The sequence below is a fragment of the Lucilia cuprina genome, chromosome 5 (assembly GCF_022045245.1).
Source record: "Lucilia cuprina isolate Lc7/37 chromosome 5, ASM2204524v1, whole genome shotgun sequence".
In the NCBI taxonomy this organism is placed as follows: Eukaryota; Metazoa; Arthropoda; class Insecta; order Diptera; family Calliphoridae; genus Lucilia; species Lucilia cuprina.
In genome coordinates, this window is record NC_060953.1 from 39,629,618 (window position 1) to 39,648,769 (window position 19,152).

Sequence of the window (19,152 nt, forward strand, 5' to 3'; positions counted from 1 at the left end):
TTATCTATATTTCTTTATATCTATCTATTATATCTTTGTATCTATCCATCTATCTATCTATTTATCTATATATCTTTATATCTATCTATCTATCTATCTTCCTACCTAGCTATCTATCTATCTATCTATCTATCTATCTTCCTACCTATCTATCTATCTATCTATCTATCTATCTATCTATCTATCTATCTATCTATCTATCAATCTATCTATCTATCTATCTATCTACCTATCTATCTATATATCTTTATATCTATCTATCTATCTATCTATCTATCTATCTATCTATCTATCTATCTACCTATCTATTTAACGTCTTTATTGTATGGTGTATGTACTAGTCCATTGACTCAACGCTCTTCTACCCACTTTTAAAATCACAAAATTTTCTGTTAAATTCTAAAACACTTTCTCACAAAAATAACCAAAATAAAAACCAACATTCATTCACATACAACAACTCCTTTTGTTAATTAGTTGCTACAAGGACATGTTTACAGCGAACAAAAAAAATTTACCAATGTGTCTAACGATGATGATGACGATTGCGAATTTGCCATACAAATGATTTTTAAGGAGTATTTGTTCATTTAACAACGAAACACAGGAAACATGAAAGAATTTTCATTGTGGGCGGAAGTGAACTGTAATTACACTACATATATAAATAAAAAACGAAAGCATAATTTTAGGCTTAAACCAAAAATCATATAAACAAGAATTTTTTGTTTTTATAATAAGATTAATAAAATATATGATTTTTTTCAATTTATAAACATTAAATTGCATAAAATTTCTTTTTTTTCCTTTATTATATTGCAAACCTTTTGATGAACTCAAAATACTTGGTAACCTTTAAATATATATCTAACTTCTTTGGATTCTTTATAAACTTCTTCCTTTTTCTCCCATCCTTAATATCATAAGTACAAACCTATTGCAATTATTTAAGTCACGTACTTAATTCGATTTGTAGCACGAATTCATAAAATATTTGTAACAGAAACATTTCTTCACACAAAACACAAACAAATGAATTGAACGAGGAATGACAAAACACGACTTGCTACTTAGAAGAGTCATTTGTGGGTCTCTTTTTATTTTTTAACTACAACGTGGTAAGTAATTTAAGAAATTTTATAGGTATTTATAACTTTCAAACAAGATGTACTTTTTGAAATTAGTTTTTTTTTTCAAGGGAAATTTGTTTTTTTTTTGAAAATAGAAAAGCGGCCATAAAAATAATTGAACAGCTAATTGTTGGATGGCAAAATGAACAGATAATATGTATTGACACTTTATAATTGAGAACATTTCTAGTTACAAATAAAATTAGGCAAAATTTCTTTAAAAAATATACAAAATTGCTTAGAATTTAAAAATTTAAATAAAAAAATCTTTATTATTATAAATGCATTCTTCTAATAACGTCTAAATTGTTTCTTAAATTTATCATAATGATAATCGTCAGTAGCTCTCTTAACACCATTGGGACCAACTTGATGTAAAGGATTTTGTGGTTGAGTTCCCTCTGCGCCACCACCTTCAGCAGGCTTGCGCTGTTGTTGAAATCGTCTTTTGGGATCATTGTTTTCCTCAATATTAACTAAAAAAGAAAATTTATATTAAAAAATGAAAATTCAATTTAAAACCATTTAACTTACATCGATTATGCTGCATAAAGTTCACCGCCATATTGGTGGGTACAAATTGTGAGGGTCCATCCTTTTTATTCTTTTGATCCTGCAGCAATTTCTGTTTTGCCTCTTCCGTAGCCTCAATATTCTTAATTTTTGCCTCGATACCCAAATCCACTTCGGGTATACCATTTAACATTTGATTCGACAACATTTCCTCGGAACGATGAGAGGAAGATTGTCTTAAATGTTCTGGTAAGGCAAAGAGGGCTGCTTCTTCGGGTGTTAAATACTTCTGAGGATCTGCTCCGGTTTCATTTTCTGGATTTGATTTCGTCAGCCCTTTACGTTTGTGTAATTCTTGTTCAATATACTTCATCATTTCCTCATCTTCATCACGTTTATTCGTTTCCGCTGAGAATTGTGTACCAATGCCTACATCATAAGCATCATCGGATTCTTTAACATTGCCCGACTTTAGGGACTGCATGTTAACAAGGCCGCCTGTCTTAACATTGAAAGGATCTTTGAGTGTTATCTCCTCTTCGGGTGCTAATTTTTTGCCTAATGCTAAACCTATAATACTAACTCCGTGAGGTCGTTCGCGTAGTTTTTGTCTTTCTTTAATTTCTTCCAAGGATAAGCTGAATAATAGAAAATAACATTTAATTTACTTGTTTTCTAAGAAATGGCTAAACTTACGGTTCTTCATTGGGCTCGTCGTCCGAATTTCGTCTTTGCCTTAAATTTTTACGCACTTTCTTTTTAAAAACAATTTTTTCACCCTCATTGGAGTCTTGTTGTTCTTTTGAAACTTCCGACATATTTAAGTTTCTATATTCTTTATTAATTTTTACTTAGAAATATAAAATTTTTGTTAAAAATACGGATTTACAAATATAAACAATATGTTTTTCTTTGACATTTGCTTTGTTTTTATTTTATGCAACAGCTGTTTTGAATTTTATTTTATTTTGTATCACCCTGTTAGTGTAATTGTCATAAACAGTTTGTTTAAAAAATTTGGCATTACCATTTGTTTTGTTACATAATTAAAAAACTTGGCTTCACTTTTTACAAGAACTGTCAATAGTTGATCACATAACCGCAATTATTTTCTACAAATTTTTTGGTAAAATATAAATAAATTTCTTAATAAAAATTAAATAATTTGTTATTAATAATCAAACACAAATATTTTTTAACAGTGTCTACAACTAAGTTGAACAAAATGTTTGCCCCACGTTTGTTAGCTAGACAATTATGTCGCCAGGCCAATCGTCGCATGTTTTCTGAGGCCGCTCCAGCAGCTGCTGCCACCGGTGCCCCCAATCTAACACCTCCACCCGCAGAAGGTGTAGCTAAACCTGTCAATCCCAAATTGGAAGGTATTGCCAACAGCATAGCCACCCTCAATCTTTTGGAAGTTTCCGAACTTAGTGCTCTTTTGAAAAAGAAGCTAAACCTTCCCGAAACTTCATTTGTACCACAAATGGCCGCTGGCCCTGCCAGACCAGCTGCTGCTGCTGAGGATGAAGAAGAAGCTGCCCCCAAGAAAGTACAAACTTCTTTCAAAGTGAAACTAGTTAAATTCGATGAGAAACAAAAGGTAGCGTTGATTAAGGAGGTGAAGAACCTGTTGGAAGGTATGAATTTAGTGCAAGCCAAGAAATTCGTTGAAAGTGCCCCCACAGTGGTCAAGGAAGACATACCCAAAGATGAGGCTGAGAAATTAAAGGAAGCCTTAGCTAAGGCTGGTGCTGTTGTTGAAATTGAATAAATCAACCGTCAATACTTGTTATCTACCTATAGTTTATTTAGTCTAACTATTTGCTAATTATGTTTAAAACGATACTAAATGAAAAAAAAAGATTAATACCACATATAAGTTGAACTTGTTTTTGGTTATTTAAAGAAATATATAAAATCTTAACAAAATTTATAATGAAAAGTCGTTAAATGAGTTTATAAAACGAAGGGATAAATGTAATTGTGAAAATCATTTATTTCTTAATTTCAAGTTGAAAATAACAAATAATTTATTGTTACTTCTATTACTAGTCAGTTTCGCAGGCTTTAGTCAGAAACAAAATAGATTGCAATTTTAGTACGGGAACGACTGGTTGTAAAAAACATGCAACTTAGGCGATTACAGAAACAGACACATAAAGTGTAAAACATGATACATATAAAGTATTGCTGTAATGAATATTTAGTTTCCATTTGAAATTTGTATAAACATTTTAGAGAAAGAACAAAAAACCTTTTTAAGCATCTAATTGTGTAGTTGTTGCTAAGGTTGACAGCCCTTAGCCGAAAAATTTCGGGTCATTCCGGTACGTAGAACCGGCTGTCGGGGAAGGATGGTTCTCCCAGTCAAGGAACATAATGTCATGCTGACTAAACAGTTCCTCCTGGAATGTCACCGGAGGAGTCATCCCAACTTTAACATCACACAGTTGGATGCTCCCCCGAGGCATGTCAGGAAGGACCTTCGTGTATACGAAGAGAGCATACGAAGTTATGTTCAGGATCCCTTAGATCGGACTTCGTATACAGCAGCTTTGAACGACATTCATAGAGACGCCATCAATACCGCGGTTTCAGGTTACCGCCCATAGCAGAAATAAAGAAGAACCTGCCGCGGAAAACAAGATTTGCTCTGGCACAACTGAGATCGGGATGGAGCAACAAGCTCAACGCCTACTAGTCCCGCATAGACCGTGCCGTCCCCAATATATGCCCATCTTGTGAAAAGGGTCCCCATGATACCCACCACATATACAACTGTCCAGCCCACCCTACTGCACTTAGCCCAATGGATTTATAGACTAACCCCATTGAAGTAGCTCAATTTCTTAGCTTAGACCTAAATACAGAACCCCCGGATTAAAATTGTATAGTTTAAGCTGTTACAACAACAACAAGCATCTAATTAACATTTTTTATAAATAAGTAATAATAAACATATCGATCTATTAATCTATCTATCGATAATTCTAGATTGTTCTTTCAATCAAACCCTAGCAAGGGATTTTACATGCGTGCACCTGGGCGTATGATAAATTTTATTTTCAAAATATTACATAGAAAAACAAGAAAACTGTGAAATTTTTTTATGCTAAAAAACGTATTAATGAATCTGAATCGAAAATACATGACAGCAGACACTTTACTATGAAGTTGTAAATCTATAAAATGCTCCATTTCATTAGCTACAACAACATTATTTATTTGTTCTTTTTCTTTATTGTTTAGTTAATTAGTACAATGCTGGTAATTTAAGGCACACGACTGACTTGAGTCCATTCAGATTTAAATATTTTCATAAAGTCCCGCTTTCATTTTTTGTGTTTAAAAACACTTTCTTTTTGGTCTATTTTTAGAATGAATGAAAAGGGGATTTAAGTAGGTCAAGTCAAAAGCTCAATGTTGTATTTTTACAACAAATTTTTATGCCTCACTGGAAATTTATGCGAACTGACTCACATTGTGATTCGTAGAAATAGTGACATACACATTTTCAAAATCTATCTATATATCTATCTATATATCTATTTATCTATCTATTTATCTATCTATCAACCTATCTATATATCTTTCTATCTTTCTATATATCTATCTATCTTTCTATCTATCTATCTATCTATCTATCTATCTATCTATCTATCTATCTATCTATCTATCCATCTATCCATCTATCTTCCTATCTATCTATCTATCTATCTATCTATCTATCTATCTATCTATCTATCTATCTATCTATCTATCTATCTATCTATCTATCTATCTATCTATCTATCTATCTATCTATCTACCTACCTATCTACCTATCTAGCTAGCTATCTATCTATCTATCTATCTATCTATTTATCTATCTATCTATCTATCTATCTATCTATCTATCTATCTATCTATCTATTTATCTATCTATCCATCTATCTATCCATCCATCTATCTACCTATATATCTATCTAACTATCCCACCTTCCTCTACCTTGGTATGAAAGAGAACTAGAAAAGAAAATAGAGCTGATAAGTATAAGATCCTAATCTATCGATAATACTGTTCTTTAAATTTTAGTTCTGACAAACATTTAAAACTGTTCTGAACTTCCAAAGAAGCGAAAAAGAAGTAGAATTTAGTCCATAAAAGTATTGAAAAAGACCTGAAGAAGTTATGATTTTAACACAAGCTTGTTATAGGAGGGATGTCTATTTCATTTGGTTCCAAATTCACTACATCTGAAGTCATTCTCATTTATGTTCTTTTTGGATGTTATTAAGAAGTGAAATTGTAGTATTACAGAATACAACCAATTTAACTCAAATAATATTAACGCGCATTTATCAATTAGCTCCAAAATAAAATTGGTTTAATTCAGAAGATTTCAGTACAAACAAATAAACCTTAAATTTAAAAAAATGGATTCTTTTGCTTCTTTGGACGTCATTAAACATCACTTCCACAGAAGTTAAAAAATTCACTTAGTGCTACTTATGAAGTGGTTATAAATGTTATTCATTTGGAAGTACTTCGTTTTATTTTTACTGGGCTACAACAAAAAATCATATTTCTATCATATTTTCAAAATTTATCACTTTCATTGAATCGGTTAATAATCTTCACGTGTGCACAATTTCTATTCAAGCATGAAATACTAATTTTTCTAATACGACATTTGATAAAGACAAATAAAATTGAAATAACAATCATACGAATACTTACTATCAAATGCTATTATCCAACAGGTTAAATATTTACTTAAAGAATCGTACACTGCGATTTTTTAACTTTCTTTTTTTTCATGCAACAAAAAGAAAAAAAAAGAAATTTCAAAAAACCTTACACTTGACCAAATAAAAAAATAATAAGTAGATCGTTTTGATATGGTCCTATGGTATAGTAAGTGAATTTTATTTTATTCGGTAATTGATCGTTTTTGAAGTTACGACAAAAACATCTTATGTATAGTGAAATAGTAGTAGTGGATATGAATAAGAGAGAATGTAAAACTTATAAAGAAATAATTCTGCACTAATAATATAAATAGCACGCATTTTTGTTAAAATTTTTGTTTGTTAAAATTATTAGGATCTAATACTTCTCTGCTCTATTTTCTTTTCTAGTTCTCTTTCATTCTAACATGTATCGCATATATTGAAGTTACAAATACATTTGGAAACAACAATTAATAGTACGAATTAATAGTATGATAGATGGATAGAAGATAGATAGATAGAGAGATAGATAGATAGATAAATAGATAGATAGATAGATAGATAGATAGATAGATAGATAGATAGATAGATAGATAGATAGATAGATAGATAGATAGATAGATAGATAGATAGATAGATAGATAGATAGATAGATAGATAGATAGATAGATAGATAGATAGATAGATAGATAGATAGATAGATAGATAGATAGATAGATAGATAGATAGATAGATAGATAGATAGATAGATAGATAGATATTAAAAACATTTTTACAATTCAATGAGCTCATCTCTTTTCCAACAAAACATTCATGGTTTCGTGACTAAAAGAGAGCAAAATCTACTACCGCATGTTGTTAACTAATTAACACCTTTACGCCTAATAGCTTAACTTAAGAATAAGTTCAAATATGAAGATTTTCAAAGGAACCCAGTTTAGTTGTATTTGAGTTTTAAGAGAATACGGTTGATAAAAACGGAATAATTTTGGGTGTAGTAAACCTACACTACACTTAGGAAAACCGGCAAAAAAGAATAAATAAAAACATTACGAATCAAAAGAAAAAACGTATTAAAATGCGTTACGCCGGTTGTATTATTATTTGTTTTATAATATTTATAATACGATTTTCGTCGAGCAAGGAAATATCTTTACAGAATGAACTCGATCAGATAAGTGAATCGGAATCCCTAACACCGCATTCCAGAACACGACGTTGTGAGTATTTTAAAAGAAAATAATATTAAAAAATCTAAAAAACCCTAAAAAGAAATAAATAAAAGTGTTTAAAAGAATAAAAAAAGAAGAAATTACCATTTACATGTTGTAAATCACAAATTCATAACTTTAAAGTGAAAATTTTCCAACGCGTATTAAGAAAATGTGTATTTTCTTCAAAATTAACTGATGCCTATAAGAAATCTGTGACAATTACTAATTAAATAAACACGATTTAAACTGAATAACAAGAAAAATATCTGAAAAATAAATACATAAATAGTAACCTACTTTTGAAAAACCTTGTGCACAAAAAAAGTTTTAAGTGAAAGTTCTACGCATATTAATGAATTATTATTATTATTAAACGAGTACACAATGCTCGAAGTGGCGCTAAATATATAAAAGAAAAATGTTTAAAAAAAAAATGGAAATAAAAAATGAATAAAAATTAATAAAATAAATTTATATAAATTTATTATTAATAAAAAAATAAAAAAGGACGATAAGGACATGTATTTTATTTACGAATTTAAACAAAACTCACGTGGTTTCCCGAAATAAATGGCCATCTTCAGAAAAAATATGATCATGGTTAGCATAGCTAATTTCGTGACCAATGCTGTTTTAATTATTTACTTTTGTATCAACATATATGTGTTTATTTTCTAAATAACTGTTAAACTTTACTAAGAACGTGTTTCACAAATTTAGCATAAACTATTTTTAAATGACACCATTTAAGAGGAAATATGAAAAGAACTTAAAATACTAAACAAAAAATTGAAGAAACAAAAAAGTAGAAAAAAAATTAATTAAAACTTTAATACAATTTGCACTTCGAATTTTGAAATTTTTAAATAGAATTGAAATTTTTTAACAATATTTGAAATTATAATTAGTTTACTTTTGTAATATACTATACAATAGACCAAAAACTAGAACATAGACTAGACTGCAGACTAGAGTATAAACTAGACTATGGTATAGGATAGAGTGTATACTAGACTATAAAATAGACTATAGACTAGACTATAGGCTAGACTGTATACTAGACTATATACTATAGTGTATAGTCTAGTCTATAGTATATTCTATAATTTATAGACCAGACTACAAACTTGACTATAGACTAGACTATAGACTAGATAATAGACCAAACTATAAATTAGACTATTGACTAGACTATAGACTAGACTATAGACTAGACTATAGACTAGACTATAGACTAGACTATAGACTAGACTATAGACTAGACTATAGACTAGACTATAGACTAGACTATAGACTAGACTATAGACTAGACTATAGACTAGACTATAGACTAGACTATAGACTAGACTACAGACAATAGACTAGACTATAGATTTAACTAGACTTATTATACTAATTTTGTCACAAAAATTTGACTTAAATTTTTGTGATTGGACGTTTGAGAACGTTTTCATTACAGACTCTACCACCCTGTGCCTTAAAAGAACAAGAATAGATGTGGACAAAAACATGTTCAATAGGAACCAAAATACATATAAGCCCACAAATCACTTCTCTGCAAAAAATGTATAAATTGTCAATAATTCGTTTAAAAATGTATCTTTGAGCTTTAAAAAACGCCATCTGCATGACGCGTTTAAATAGTTACGTACTTTTTTTGATTAATTTTAAAATAATATAATTCAATAAATTTAATTTTTAAATTTAATAAATTTACCTGTTTGTACTTGTTAAGGTTTTTAAGTCTCCGACAGTTGGATAATTTAAATTGCTTTAATTTTCATAACACTCACATTTTTTAAATTTATATTTATTTTATTAAAAAACGACATAATGAACTTTTATTAATTTTTTTTTTATTTTTTAAGCTTCATTTACATTTTTTATTTTTTTAGATACTTTTTTATTTATTTATTTTTTAATTTTCAATAACACAACTTTACACATTTTAGGGGAATTTTTACTCTTTACTTATTAATGTGAGACGCTGATATTTTATATTAATATTTATTAATTATTAATTTTTTATAATTAATTATTAAGTGCAGAATAAATAAGCAGAAAAATTAAAATCACAATTATTTGTGAAATAGAATTTTTTTTAATACAAATTTACTGCCTATTTCATAACATCGAAAAGTATAGTCTAGTCTATAGTCTAGTCTATAGTTTAGTCTATAATTTAGTCTAGTCTATAGTCTAGTCTATAGTCTAGTTTATAGTCTAGTCTATAGTCTAGTCTATAGTCTTGTCTATAGTATTGTCTATAGTCTAGTCTATAGTCTAGTCTATAGTCTAGTCTATAGTCTTGTTTATAGTATTGTCTATAGTCTAGTCTATAGTCTAGTCTATAGTCTAGTCTAGATGCAAACATTATTTTTTTAACAAAAATAAAGACTAATAAAAACACATTATCTCTCCGTTTCTAATAAATATTTTCTATTAATTAATAACTCTTATTAATGATTTTCATATAAAAGCCTAAAATCTAAAGAATATATGACAATGTAAAAAGTTATTCAGAGAGAGAGAGAGAGAAGGAAATGAAGAGACAAAACTTGCTAACGGAAATGAAACTAGAAGTAGTTGTTGTTAAACCAATAGCGCAAAAATATCCAAAACAAAAACAAAGAGACGATTGCTCTTTGTTTTCTTTATGAAGATGCATGCGCGTATACTTGTGTATGTGTATATGTATGTACGAAAAAAAAACAAGTGACTTGCAAAAATGCGTATTTGAGATTATTAAATGACAATTTTAAGGATTAAATTTTACCCTTTTTTAACAAAAAACTATTATTTCCAATAAAATATGCATTCTACTAGATTTTTATTATAATTTGCTTTAAGTTTTTCTTGATTTAATAACACTTTTTAACAATTTTAATTTAACGAAATGCGGTTGATGACTTAACGCGACCACGGCTTAATAAGAACTAAAATGGGGATTGTAATGAAAGGAATAACATGAAATAAAATGGAATTAAGGCTAGAAGGGGGTAGAGTGGGAGAGAAGGGTAGACGAATTTTCTAATTTTACTATTTACATAAATATTAACTTTATCCTTCATAAACAATTAAATATATTTTTTTAATTTTTTAGCTAATTTAAAAATTTTAAATTAAATTTAATTTAAATTAAAACATTTTGAATTCTTTTGTTATAAATTTTAATTATAAAAAATTTAATTCTCAAATTTTTAGGGTTTCCTTTCTATACAATTGGTCGTTTTGCCAATGAGGTGTGTACAGGCAAGAATAATCTTCATGGCACCTGTATGGTGAGAGGAGAATGTGCCGATAATGGAGGAGTTTCAGCAGGTGGTTGTTCAACCATTACCAATCAGGCGGTTTGTTGTATATGTAAGGAAATTAAAGAGTTAGTTAAAATATAAAATTAGTCTGAAATAATAATGTCTTTATCTTTACATAGACCAGAAAACCTGCGGCGCTACCACCCAATACAATAACACCTATTTCTACAACTCCGGCTATCCGGGTACTTACAGTGGCGGCGGTCGCTGTACCATAGTGGTGCAACCATGCGATTCAAATATTTGCCAACTTAGAATTGATTTCCTTTCGCTACAATTGGCTCCGCCAAATGGTGATGGTTTCTGTTTGACCGATTCTCTACAGATAACGGGAGGTTCTTCGCGTGTACCAGCCATATGTGGTGATAATTCAGGACAACATGTTTATGTAGATTTCAATGGCGAATCACCTATAACCATTTCAGTAGCCACCTCCTCCAGTTATACTTTCAATCGTCAGTGGCAATTACAAATAGCACAACTGGCATGTTCCTCACCCACATTGGCACCCTCTGGCTGCCTGCAATACTATATGGAAGACAGTGGCACTGTACAGAGTTTCAATTATGGTTCGGCGGCCAGTTCTTTACCCAATTCGATTGGAGTGCCGGGTAGTAGGCAAATAGCAAATCATCGTTATGGCATTTGTATACGTATGGGTGCAAATAAATGTTCTATAACCTGGAGTCAAGTAGACTCGGATGCCTATTCCTTTACTCTCACCAATGATGTAGGTGCTGTAGATCCTTCACTCTTGGCCACAGAGGCAGTACAAAGTCAAGAATGTACCACCGACTTTGTTATCATACCAAATCCCACACAAAATGGTAACACCTTACCCAGTGATCGTTTTTGTGGATTAGGTTTGGTATCCACCACTAGCTCTACAAAACCTTTTGTTTTGTATGTCGTTACGGATAGCAATGAAGATTTTGATATATCAAATCGTGGATTTTATCTTTCGTATTCACAAAGTGGCTGTCCGGTTATATGATGAGAATACTGAAGTGTTTCTTTTTATTTTATACAAATCATTATTTTTTTAATGACTGAGGAATTTATAGGTTGAGAGCTTTAAGACGATTTATTAACAAATATAAAATAATTATTTAAAAACAGTGGAAAATAAAACAGAAAAACAAATGTACTTAATTTAAGTTAAGTAAAGACTTTTAGCCTTTAAATAGTGTTTTTATTTAAGAAATTTAATTTAAGTTTAAACATTTTTTTTATATATATATATAATTACAATAACACATAATATTAAAGTATATTTTTGTAATAAAAATAAAAAAAACAATAGTTATAATAATTTATATTAAAAAAACATATAATCAACTAGCAATGGATTTAATTTTTTCGATTTCTACCACCAATTGTTGGATCTGTAATGAAAGAAAAAAAAATTTAAGAAAAGCAAGTAACAGTGCTATATTCGGCTGTGCCGAATCTTATATACCCTTCACATAGTGTATTTTAAATATATTAGTTTTATAAATTTTTTTCCGACTACATTATTATTACACCAAAAGCAAAACAAAATGAACAACAACGCTAAACGAAATAAAAAACAAAATACACAAGGCATCTAAAGTTTCTAAACCAACCGACATCTAAACATACATACTGAAAAACACAGAAAAACAAAAACAAAATAAACAACGCAATGACGCCAACAGCATCCAAACATACAAAAAAAATACACAGCTGAATAAAACCAAATACATCTACACACACACGTCATTCCCACGACAGTTGGATCTTCGCTCCGGAACGACCCGAGTCATACTCGGCCAAAGATTGTCAACCCAGCGACAGCTGTATCAACCGAAAGTTGTTTCCCCAGGAAAGAACTATCAGCCACAGTCGAGCTGTTACAACAACAACAACACACACACGTGTACATCTTTTTCTAATATACAGTGTTGTTGTTGCTTTTTTAACAAAGCATGAAAAAATATGACATTTTTTGATGAAATTTTCAAAGGTTGTCTCGGATTTTTGCTCATATCTCCGTTATTTATAGACCGATTTTGCTGATTTTAAATAGCGATCTTCTCGAAAGCATGTCTAACTGAATTATTGAAGATTCGGATCTCGCTGATATCTGGGGACCTCTAAAAACTGATTTCAACAGACAGACGGTCAGACAGACAGACAGACAGACAGACAGACGGACGGACGGACAGACGGACATGGCTTAATCGACTCCGCTATCTATAAGGATCCAGAATATATATATATATATATATATATATATATATATATATATATATAATATATATATATATATATATATATATATATATATATATAATATATATTATATATAATATATATATTATATATATATATATATATATATATATATATATATATAATATATATATATATACTTTATAGGGTCGGAAAATTATATTATAGAAATTACAAACGGAATGACAAACTTATATATACCCTTCTCACGAAGGTGAAGGGTTTAATAATTAAAGATTTTACAAATTGATTTAAAGAACTCAGGAAAAATGAAGAATTTTTACACGGATTCACATGTAGTTTATAGTCTAGTCTATAGTCTAAAGTCTATTCTAATAATAAGATGTAATTAAATGTTAAACAAAGAAATACATTAAAATTCTCTTACCTTTTGGGCATGTTTCTCCTGCACCTCTGCACTGGCCGACCTACGGAAACCCTCGTTTTCCATACGCATTTGATAGCGTTTCAATTCAGCTTCTAGTTTTTGTAATTTTTGTTCATTAAGATTATTCGCTAACTTTGATTTTTCCTCCTTAGGTTTGTACAAATCATTGGTGGAAATACCTTAAAAAACAGACACAAGTTTATTTTAAAAAAAAATTTTACAAAAACCAACAAATAAACTTACCAAAACTACACAAATGCCCAGCAGTGGAAAATAATTTCAAATCCTTATTTGTTTTCGAACTATCAGTCAACATTTCCAAGTGTACTCCTCTAACTAAAGTTAAAGCTTGTATTTCCTGTATATGACTTTGTAAGAGCTGTAATGCTTCTTCATTATGGGCATACAGCTTTAATTGTGGATCATATTTCTTTGATATATTATGACGACTCTTAAGTTGTCTTATATTTTGTGAAATATCCAAAATATCATTAATTTCTTGCTCTAATTGAGGATTGTGAAATCTATTTAGTTCAATTTCGATATTTTTAGGTAAATATTTTAGTAATTCTTCACTTAGGAAGGGAGTAAAAGGACTCATAGCCTGTAGAGACCAACTTAAAGCAGTTGCTAAAGTGGCACAGTGTATGTAACCTTCAGATTTTTGGGAATTTATGTTAGCTTTACAGGTTTCCTATATTAAAGAAGTATTTTACTTTAGTTGTATGTATTAAACAGGAAATATTAATCCATAAACTCACCACATATACATCACATAAGTTGTTGTACAAAAATTGCTTTAAAGCCTGGGTGGCGGCATGTAAATTATAGTTTTCAAAACTTTCTTGGCAAATTTTTAAAGTTTCTGCTAAACGACTTAAAATCCATAAATCCCACTTCGTTAAGGGTACATTATTCATAGATTCCACTTCATTTAAAGGCATATTTAAACGTTCTGCAGCTCCTAAAGTAAATCTTGTAGCTTGCCATATTTTATTTAGGAACAATTTATTGGTATAGCATTCATTGACATCGAAATTGATGAAATGACTTTTGATATTGTGACTGCAAAGGGTAAAACGTAAGGCATCGGTACCACATTCTTGAATACCCTGAGGAAACATACGTTGCAAACCTTTAAGGGATTTTTGCAACTCTGCAGCACTTAAAATGCCCGCTTTGTGGTTGGTTTTGACATCCTCTTGTAGTGACTATAATGTTTATAAACTTAATAATTAAGTTAAAGAAAGTAAATGAAGTAATTTACCTCTAATGAAGCTCCCTGTACAACCTGTTGAGGAGTCACTATATTACCTAAACTCTTAGACATTTTGCGTCCATGAGCATCACATACTATGCCATTTAATAGAATTTTCTTAAAAGGAGCTGTACCAGTCAGCTTTACACCCAACATTACCATTCTGGCTACCCAAAAGAATAGGATATCATGTCCTGTCTCCATAACATCTAAAGGATAATCTTTCTTGTATTCCTCAGAAGGCCAATTGGAGGCGGAAAATGGTAGTAAAGCTGAAGAAAACCAAGTGTCCAAAACATCAGAATCCTGTGTCACTGTTATAGAATTTGATTTTAAAATATCTGCAGCTTTGCTTAAAGCTTCGTCGGCTGAATGAGCAGCCACCCAAGTGGATTCATTGGTTGTAGTATCTACAGCCTTATAGGCTGGTATCTGATGACCCCACCACAACTGACGCGACACACACCAATCATGACAATTTTCCAACCACTTTTGCCAATCAATTTCAAAATTAGGTGGTACAATTTGTAAACGTCCACTTAAAACTTCAGCCAAAGCCTCATCGGCCATGGGTTGACAGTGCAGAAACCATTGTTTTTTCAACATATACTCGATGACATCTTTAGAGCGAGAGCAAATGGGTAGTTGCATGTTATGATCCCTCACGTCTGTTAATAGCTGTAATTCTCCTAATTTTTGCAAAATTTTTTCACGAGCCTCAAAACGTGGTAATAAAGCAAACGATTTGTAGTCCTCTTTTATGGCACCGGTAGGTGTAAATACCTGTTTGGATTTAAGTAAATGCCTATTGGCTAAATCGAAATCATTACGATCATGAGCCGGAGTAATTTTAACAGCACCTGTACCAAACTCAGGTTCAACTGTTACATCGAATACTAAAGGTATAGTTTCTTCACGGAAGGGATGCCATAACAAAACCTCCTGCATATCACGATACTTTTTATAACGCTCATCTGTAGGATTAACAGCAACTGCCACGTCACCGAGTAATGTTTCTGGTCTAGTGGTGGATACTGTTATAAATTCATTATCACTACCCAAAATTTTATACTTTATATCGTAAATGCGGCCAAAAGTTATATTTCTATCATAACCAGGCACCGCAACTTCCGTGGCACCTTTCAAGTCCAAAGTTTCCACCTCAATATCAGATATGGCTGATTCTAAGGCACACGACCAATTGACTAGAGACTCTCTGCGTGTCATAAGACCTTCCTCAAACAAGCGTATAAATGCTTCATTCACAGCATAAGCTTGACGCTTAAAGATTAATATTTTTTTAATATAAAAATTAAAAATAAGTATCTTCATCCACTTACCTTATCCATGGTAAAATACTCTCTATCCCATGTTAGAGTACAGCCCAACTTACGTAAATCTTGTGTTATTCCTTCACCTTTTTCTTCCTTCCATTTCCATACTTCTTTCAAAAACTCTTCACGTCCTATTTGATGTCTAGTGACACCCTTCTCTTTTAATAATTTCTTTTCCACCACCACTTGGGTGGCGATACCAGCATGATCTGTTCCCGGTATCCAAACAACCTCATAACCCAATTGTCTTTGTTGCCGGCAAATAACATCTTGCACTGTGGCCATTAGAGCATGACCCAAGTGCAAATTTCCCGTTACATTGGGTGGAGGCAGCAACATACGAAAGGTACCTGGTTTACATTTACCTTTAGGCTCGCTAGACTGTGTATAACTCTTCTGCCATTTGTCTTGTTCCACTAATTTTGGTTGATAACCCGGTGCTAAGGAGGCTATAGTAGAAAAATATTAAACAGTTTATGCCAAATTTATCAATGAAATTATAAGTGTCATTACCTAAATTTGAGCTCCAACGTTGTAGTTGTGGGTAATTTAATAGATTTGCATGTTTTATATAGTTTTTTCGATTTATTTTATTAGAAAATTTCAAAAGTTTATACATTTTTAACAAAAAAATTCTGAAAATTTCACTTTTAGCCAATGATTACATCAGCTGTAGAGTTAAGCCGATCATATGTTTTTGTTTTGATTCTTTTTCTTTTCGTTTTGTGTCATTAAATGATTTGTTTATGGTATAGTCCCAAGAATGTGAATAATTTACAACTGATACTAACACTGTTATAAAAACTGACTCCCCTTTTTATACAACCAAGACATACAGTTGTTGTTGTTCTTCTGCACTTGTATGTGAAAAATACACAAAAAATAAGAAGACGTAACAAGAAAATTTGTCCGGGTATAGTTGCAGTGAAAAAATTGTTAAAAATATAAAAAATTATATATAAATGCATGGAATTACTTAAAAATAACAAACTGTTAGAGAATATGCAAAAATAAAAAAGATTTTGCAGAATTCAACAAAAGAAAACTTCTATTTAAAGAAAAAAATTACGGCAGCAAAACTAGATAAAAGCTAGCGGAAAAAAGGTAAAGTAGAAATATAAAGTGGGAGTTTTTTTTAAAACAAATCTTTAAAAACACGAAAAGTATATTTTAAATTTTTCATAAAATTGGTGATAAAATTTGTTATAAATCCGAAGTTAGAATAATTTTCTAATTAGCATTTTTTGCAAGAAAGAAAAAAAAACGAAATAAAAAATGGTGTTACAAAACAAAATGTCAAATTTGAAAGAAAAAAAATAGCAGCAGCAAAAACAAAGAAAAACAGCGCAGGTGCGTATTGAAGGGTCAAAAGAGAAACCACGAAAAGATTGATTTTTCCCTACACAAAATTCCAATTAGTTGGTTGAAAAATTTTACAGCATTCACATCGTAAACGCGCTAAATTTTTTTACGGAAAACAAAAATAAACCATAATATTTAAAAATTTCATAGAAAAACTTAATTAAAACAAATTAAATTAAAAAAAAATAATAAAAAAAACTACTGGCTGTTGTTATAAACAGAAAAAAACTTAGAGCGCGTGTGAAAATAATTTCATAATTAAAATTGGGAAAAAATATTTTTCATACATAAAAAAATACATTTTTTTTATAACAAACCAACGAAAACTAATTTTTTCTATATAATTGCTAAAATTAAGAAAGCTTTTGTTAAAAAATTAAATAAATTTCTTTGTAATTGGAAAAATTATGTAAAAAATCAAAGGGGTTTTCAAACAAAAAAAAATTTCTTCCTCTATTTTTTACAACACCGAGAAAAAATCTTCATGGAAGAAGTGTAATACAAAAAGAAAACCCAGAGAAATCACCTGAATTTTTTACATCACAAAAAGTAACAAAATATAAATACAAACAAGCAAATGCTAGAATAAATAAAAATTAACAAACCCCCCTTTTTGGAAACCAAAAAAAAAAAACGGAACTTAACCTAAAAACAAACCAAGAGAGTTTTTTTAAGTGAGTAAAGCAAAAACAACTAAAAACAACCCCACTCTCCTGTTTTCATTTTGTCTTTTTTATTTATTTTTCGTGTTTGTGTTTTCTCGTTTATTTTATTTGTGTGTTAGTTAATGTTTACATTTAGTGAATAAAAAAACAAATTTTGTTTTCTCTAAAACTAGAAAAAAAGTAACTAAATTTTAACAAAAACAACAACAAAAAACATCCAAATATTCTACAAAACAAAAAGATAGTAATTATTTAGGTACTTTTTTTATTTCATTTCTTATCTACTTTTTAGTGTTCGTTTCATGTTTATTTATTAATAATTATCATTTTAATTATAAATAGAATAATTAGACACATCCTTAAATGATTTTCTAATTAAATTTTGACAACAACTTTAATTACAAAAGTTTTAAAAAAAATAATAAAAACATGTAAAGTCCGCTATTTTTCTATTATTTTGCGTGTTACTAAACATAATTAAATTTCATAATATAATGAAAATTATAAATATAATTTAATTAATTATTTTATAATTAAGAAATATTCTATAATTTATTAATTTGATTATAATACATTTTTCGCGTGTTTTTATGCAAATTCTTGAATATAATTTATTACTATTTTATTAAGGCTTTAAGAAATCAGCTGCTATTTGTGAGGGCAGACGGATTTACTAGGCAAAAGCTATTTGTATGTCAGTCGGTTAGTGAAAACAGAACCATTATAGCTCGTATATTGTTCATAAAATTTGTCTCACGTGTCTTTTTTCGATCTTATTGAAAAACGGTTTAATTCATATATTATTTACTCAAATGGTAAACTTCTATACCTATCTTGTTCCTTTTTAATCAATTATAATTTAATTCTAGTTCGTTTATTGTTCAGTTCTAGTTCAGTTCAGATCTAGTTCAGTTCTAGTTCAGTTCTAGTTCAGTTCTAGTTCAGTTCTAGTTCAGTTCTAGTTCAGTTCTAGTTCAGTTCTATTTCAGTTCTAGTTCAGTT

General features: G+C 30.0%; 5 protein-coding genes and 1 long non-coding RNA gene across 13 annotated transcripts in view; 3 read left to right on the plus strand and 3 right to left on the minus strand.

The window, feature by feature from the left end:
• Window positions 1–1,368: 1,368 nt before the first annotated feature.
• On the minus strand, window positions 1,369–2,576 carry LOC111678988 (telomere length and silencing protein 1 homolog). Its single transcript, XM_023440466.2, has 3 exons — window positions 2,340–2,576; window positions 1,665–2,281; window positions 1,369–1,606 (listed from the first exon to the last, which is right to left on the minus strand). Exons 1-3 carry the CDS (start codon window positions 2,459–2,461, stop codon window positions 1,422–1,424), a joined length of 924 nt encoding a protein of 307 aa, XP_023296234.2. The 5' UTR covers window positions 2,462–2,576; the 3' UTR covers window positions 1,369–1,421.
• An 87-nt stretch (window positions 2,577–2,663) lies between these two features.
• On the plus strand, window positions 2,664–3,575 carry LOC111678986 (50S ribosomal protein L7/L12). The gene is made up of 2 exons (XM_023440465.2): window positions 2,664–2,769; window positions 2,846–3,575. The coding sequence occupies exon 2, from the start codon at window positions 2,869–2,871 to the stop codon at window positions 3,415–3,417; it is 549 nt and encodes a 182-aa protein (XP_023296233.1). The 5' UTR covers window positions 2,664–2,769; window positions 2,846–2,868; the 3' UTR covers window positions 3,418–3,575.
• A 3,736-nt stretch (window positions 3,576–7,311) lies between these two features.
• LOC111678978 lies at window positions 7,312–12,064 on the plus strand. The gene is made up of 3 exons (XM_023440449.2): window positions 7,312–7,579; window positions 10,778–10,936; window positions 11,007–12,064. Exons 1-3 carry the CDS (start codon window positions 7,438–7,440, stop codon window positions 11,879–11,881), a joined length of 1,176 nt encoding a protein of 391 aa, XP_023296217.2. The 5' UTR covers window positions 7,312–7,437; the 3' UTR covers window positions 11,882–12,064.
• On the minus strand, window positions 9,282–10,509 carry LOC124420177. Its single transcript, XR_006941087.1, has 2 exons — window positions 10,350–10,509; window positions 9,282–9,560 (listed from the first exon to the last, which is right to left on the minus strand). It is a non-coding gene; the product is annotated as an uncharacterized LOC124420177 (long non-coding RNA).
• A 63-nt stretch (window positions 12,065–12,127) lies between the features above and the next one.
• Window positions 12,128–16,846, minus strand: LOC111678982 (valine--tRNA ligase). The gene is made up of 7 exons (XM_023440452.2): window positions 16,637–16,846; window positions 16,130–16,572; window positions 14,799–16,070; window positions 14,293–14,742; window positions 13,775–14,225; window positions 13,532–13,710; window positions 12,128–12,272 (listed from the first exon to the last, which is right to left on the minus strand). The coding sequence occupies exons 1-7, from the start codon at window positions 16,740–16,742 to the stop codon at window positions 12,222–12,224; spliced, it is 2,952 nt and encodes a 983-aa protein (XP_023296220.2). The 5' UTR covers window positions 16,743–16,846; the 3' UTR covers window positions 12,128–12,221.
• A 126-nt stretch (window positions 16,847–16,972) lies between these two features.
• Window positions 16,973–19,152, plus strand: part of LOC111678983 (translational regulator orb2-like) — a 58,325-nt gene continuing 56,145 nt past the window's right edge. For 3 of the 8 annotated variants that reach the window (XM_046952342.1, XM_046952343.1, XM_046952340.1), the window contains exon 1: window positions 16,973–17,227. The gene's annotated coding sequence lies outside the window, so the exon portion shown is untranslated. Of the gene's footprint in view, window positions 17,228–17,811; window positions 18,160–19,152 lie in introns of those variants that run through there. The other 5 variants (XM_023440459.2, XM_046952345.1, XM_046952339.1 and 2 more) reach the window with 3 other exon arrangements.

Coding starts and splice junctions, on each gene's coding strand:
- LOC111678988 (XM_023440466.2), bottom strand. CDS start 2,461: ATGTCGGAAGTTTCAAAAGAACAACAAGACTCCAATGAGGGTGAAAAA. Junction 2,282..2,339: donor GACGAGCCCAATGAAGAACC/GTAAGTTTAGCC, acceptor TCTATTATTCAG/CTTATCCTTGGAAGAAATTA. Junction 1,607..1,664: donor CTTTATGCAGCATAATCGAT/GTAAGTTAAATG, acceptor TTTCTTTTTTAG/TTAATATTGAGGAAAACAAT.
- LOC111678986 (XM_023440465.2), top strand. CDS start 2,869: ATGTTTGCCCCACGTTTGTTAGCTAGACAATTATGTCGCCAGGCCAAT.
- LOC111678978 (XM_023440449.2), top strand. CDS start 7,438: ATGCGTTACGCCGGTTGTATTATTATTTGTTTTATAATATTTATAATA. Junction 7,580..10,777: donor GCATTCCAGAACACGACGTT/GTGAGTATTTTA, acceptor TCAAATTTTTAG/GGTTTCCTTTCTATACAATT. Junction 10,937..11,006: donor TCAGGCGGTTTGTTGTATAT/GTAAGGAAATTA, acceptor ATCTTTACATAG/ACCAGAAAACCTGCGGCGCT.
- LOC111678982 (XM_023440452.2), bottom strand. CDS start 16,742: ATGTATAAACTTTTGAAATTTTCTAATAAAATAAATCGAAAAAACTAT. Junction 16,071..16,129: donor AGTATTTTACCATGGATAAG/GTAAGTGGATGA, acceptor TTAATCTTTAAG/CGTCAAGCTTATGCTGTGAA. Junction 14,743..14,798: donor TACAGGGAGCTTCATTAGAG/GTAAATTACTTC, acceptor TAAACATTATAG/TCACTACAAGAGGATGTCAA.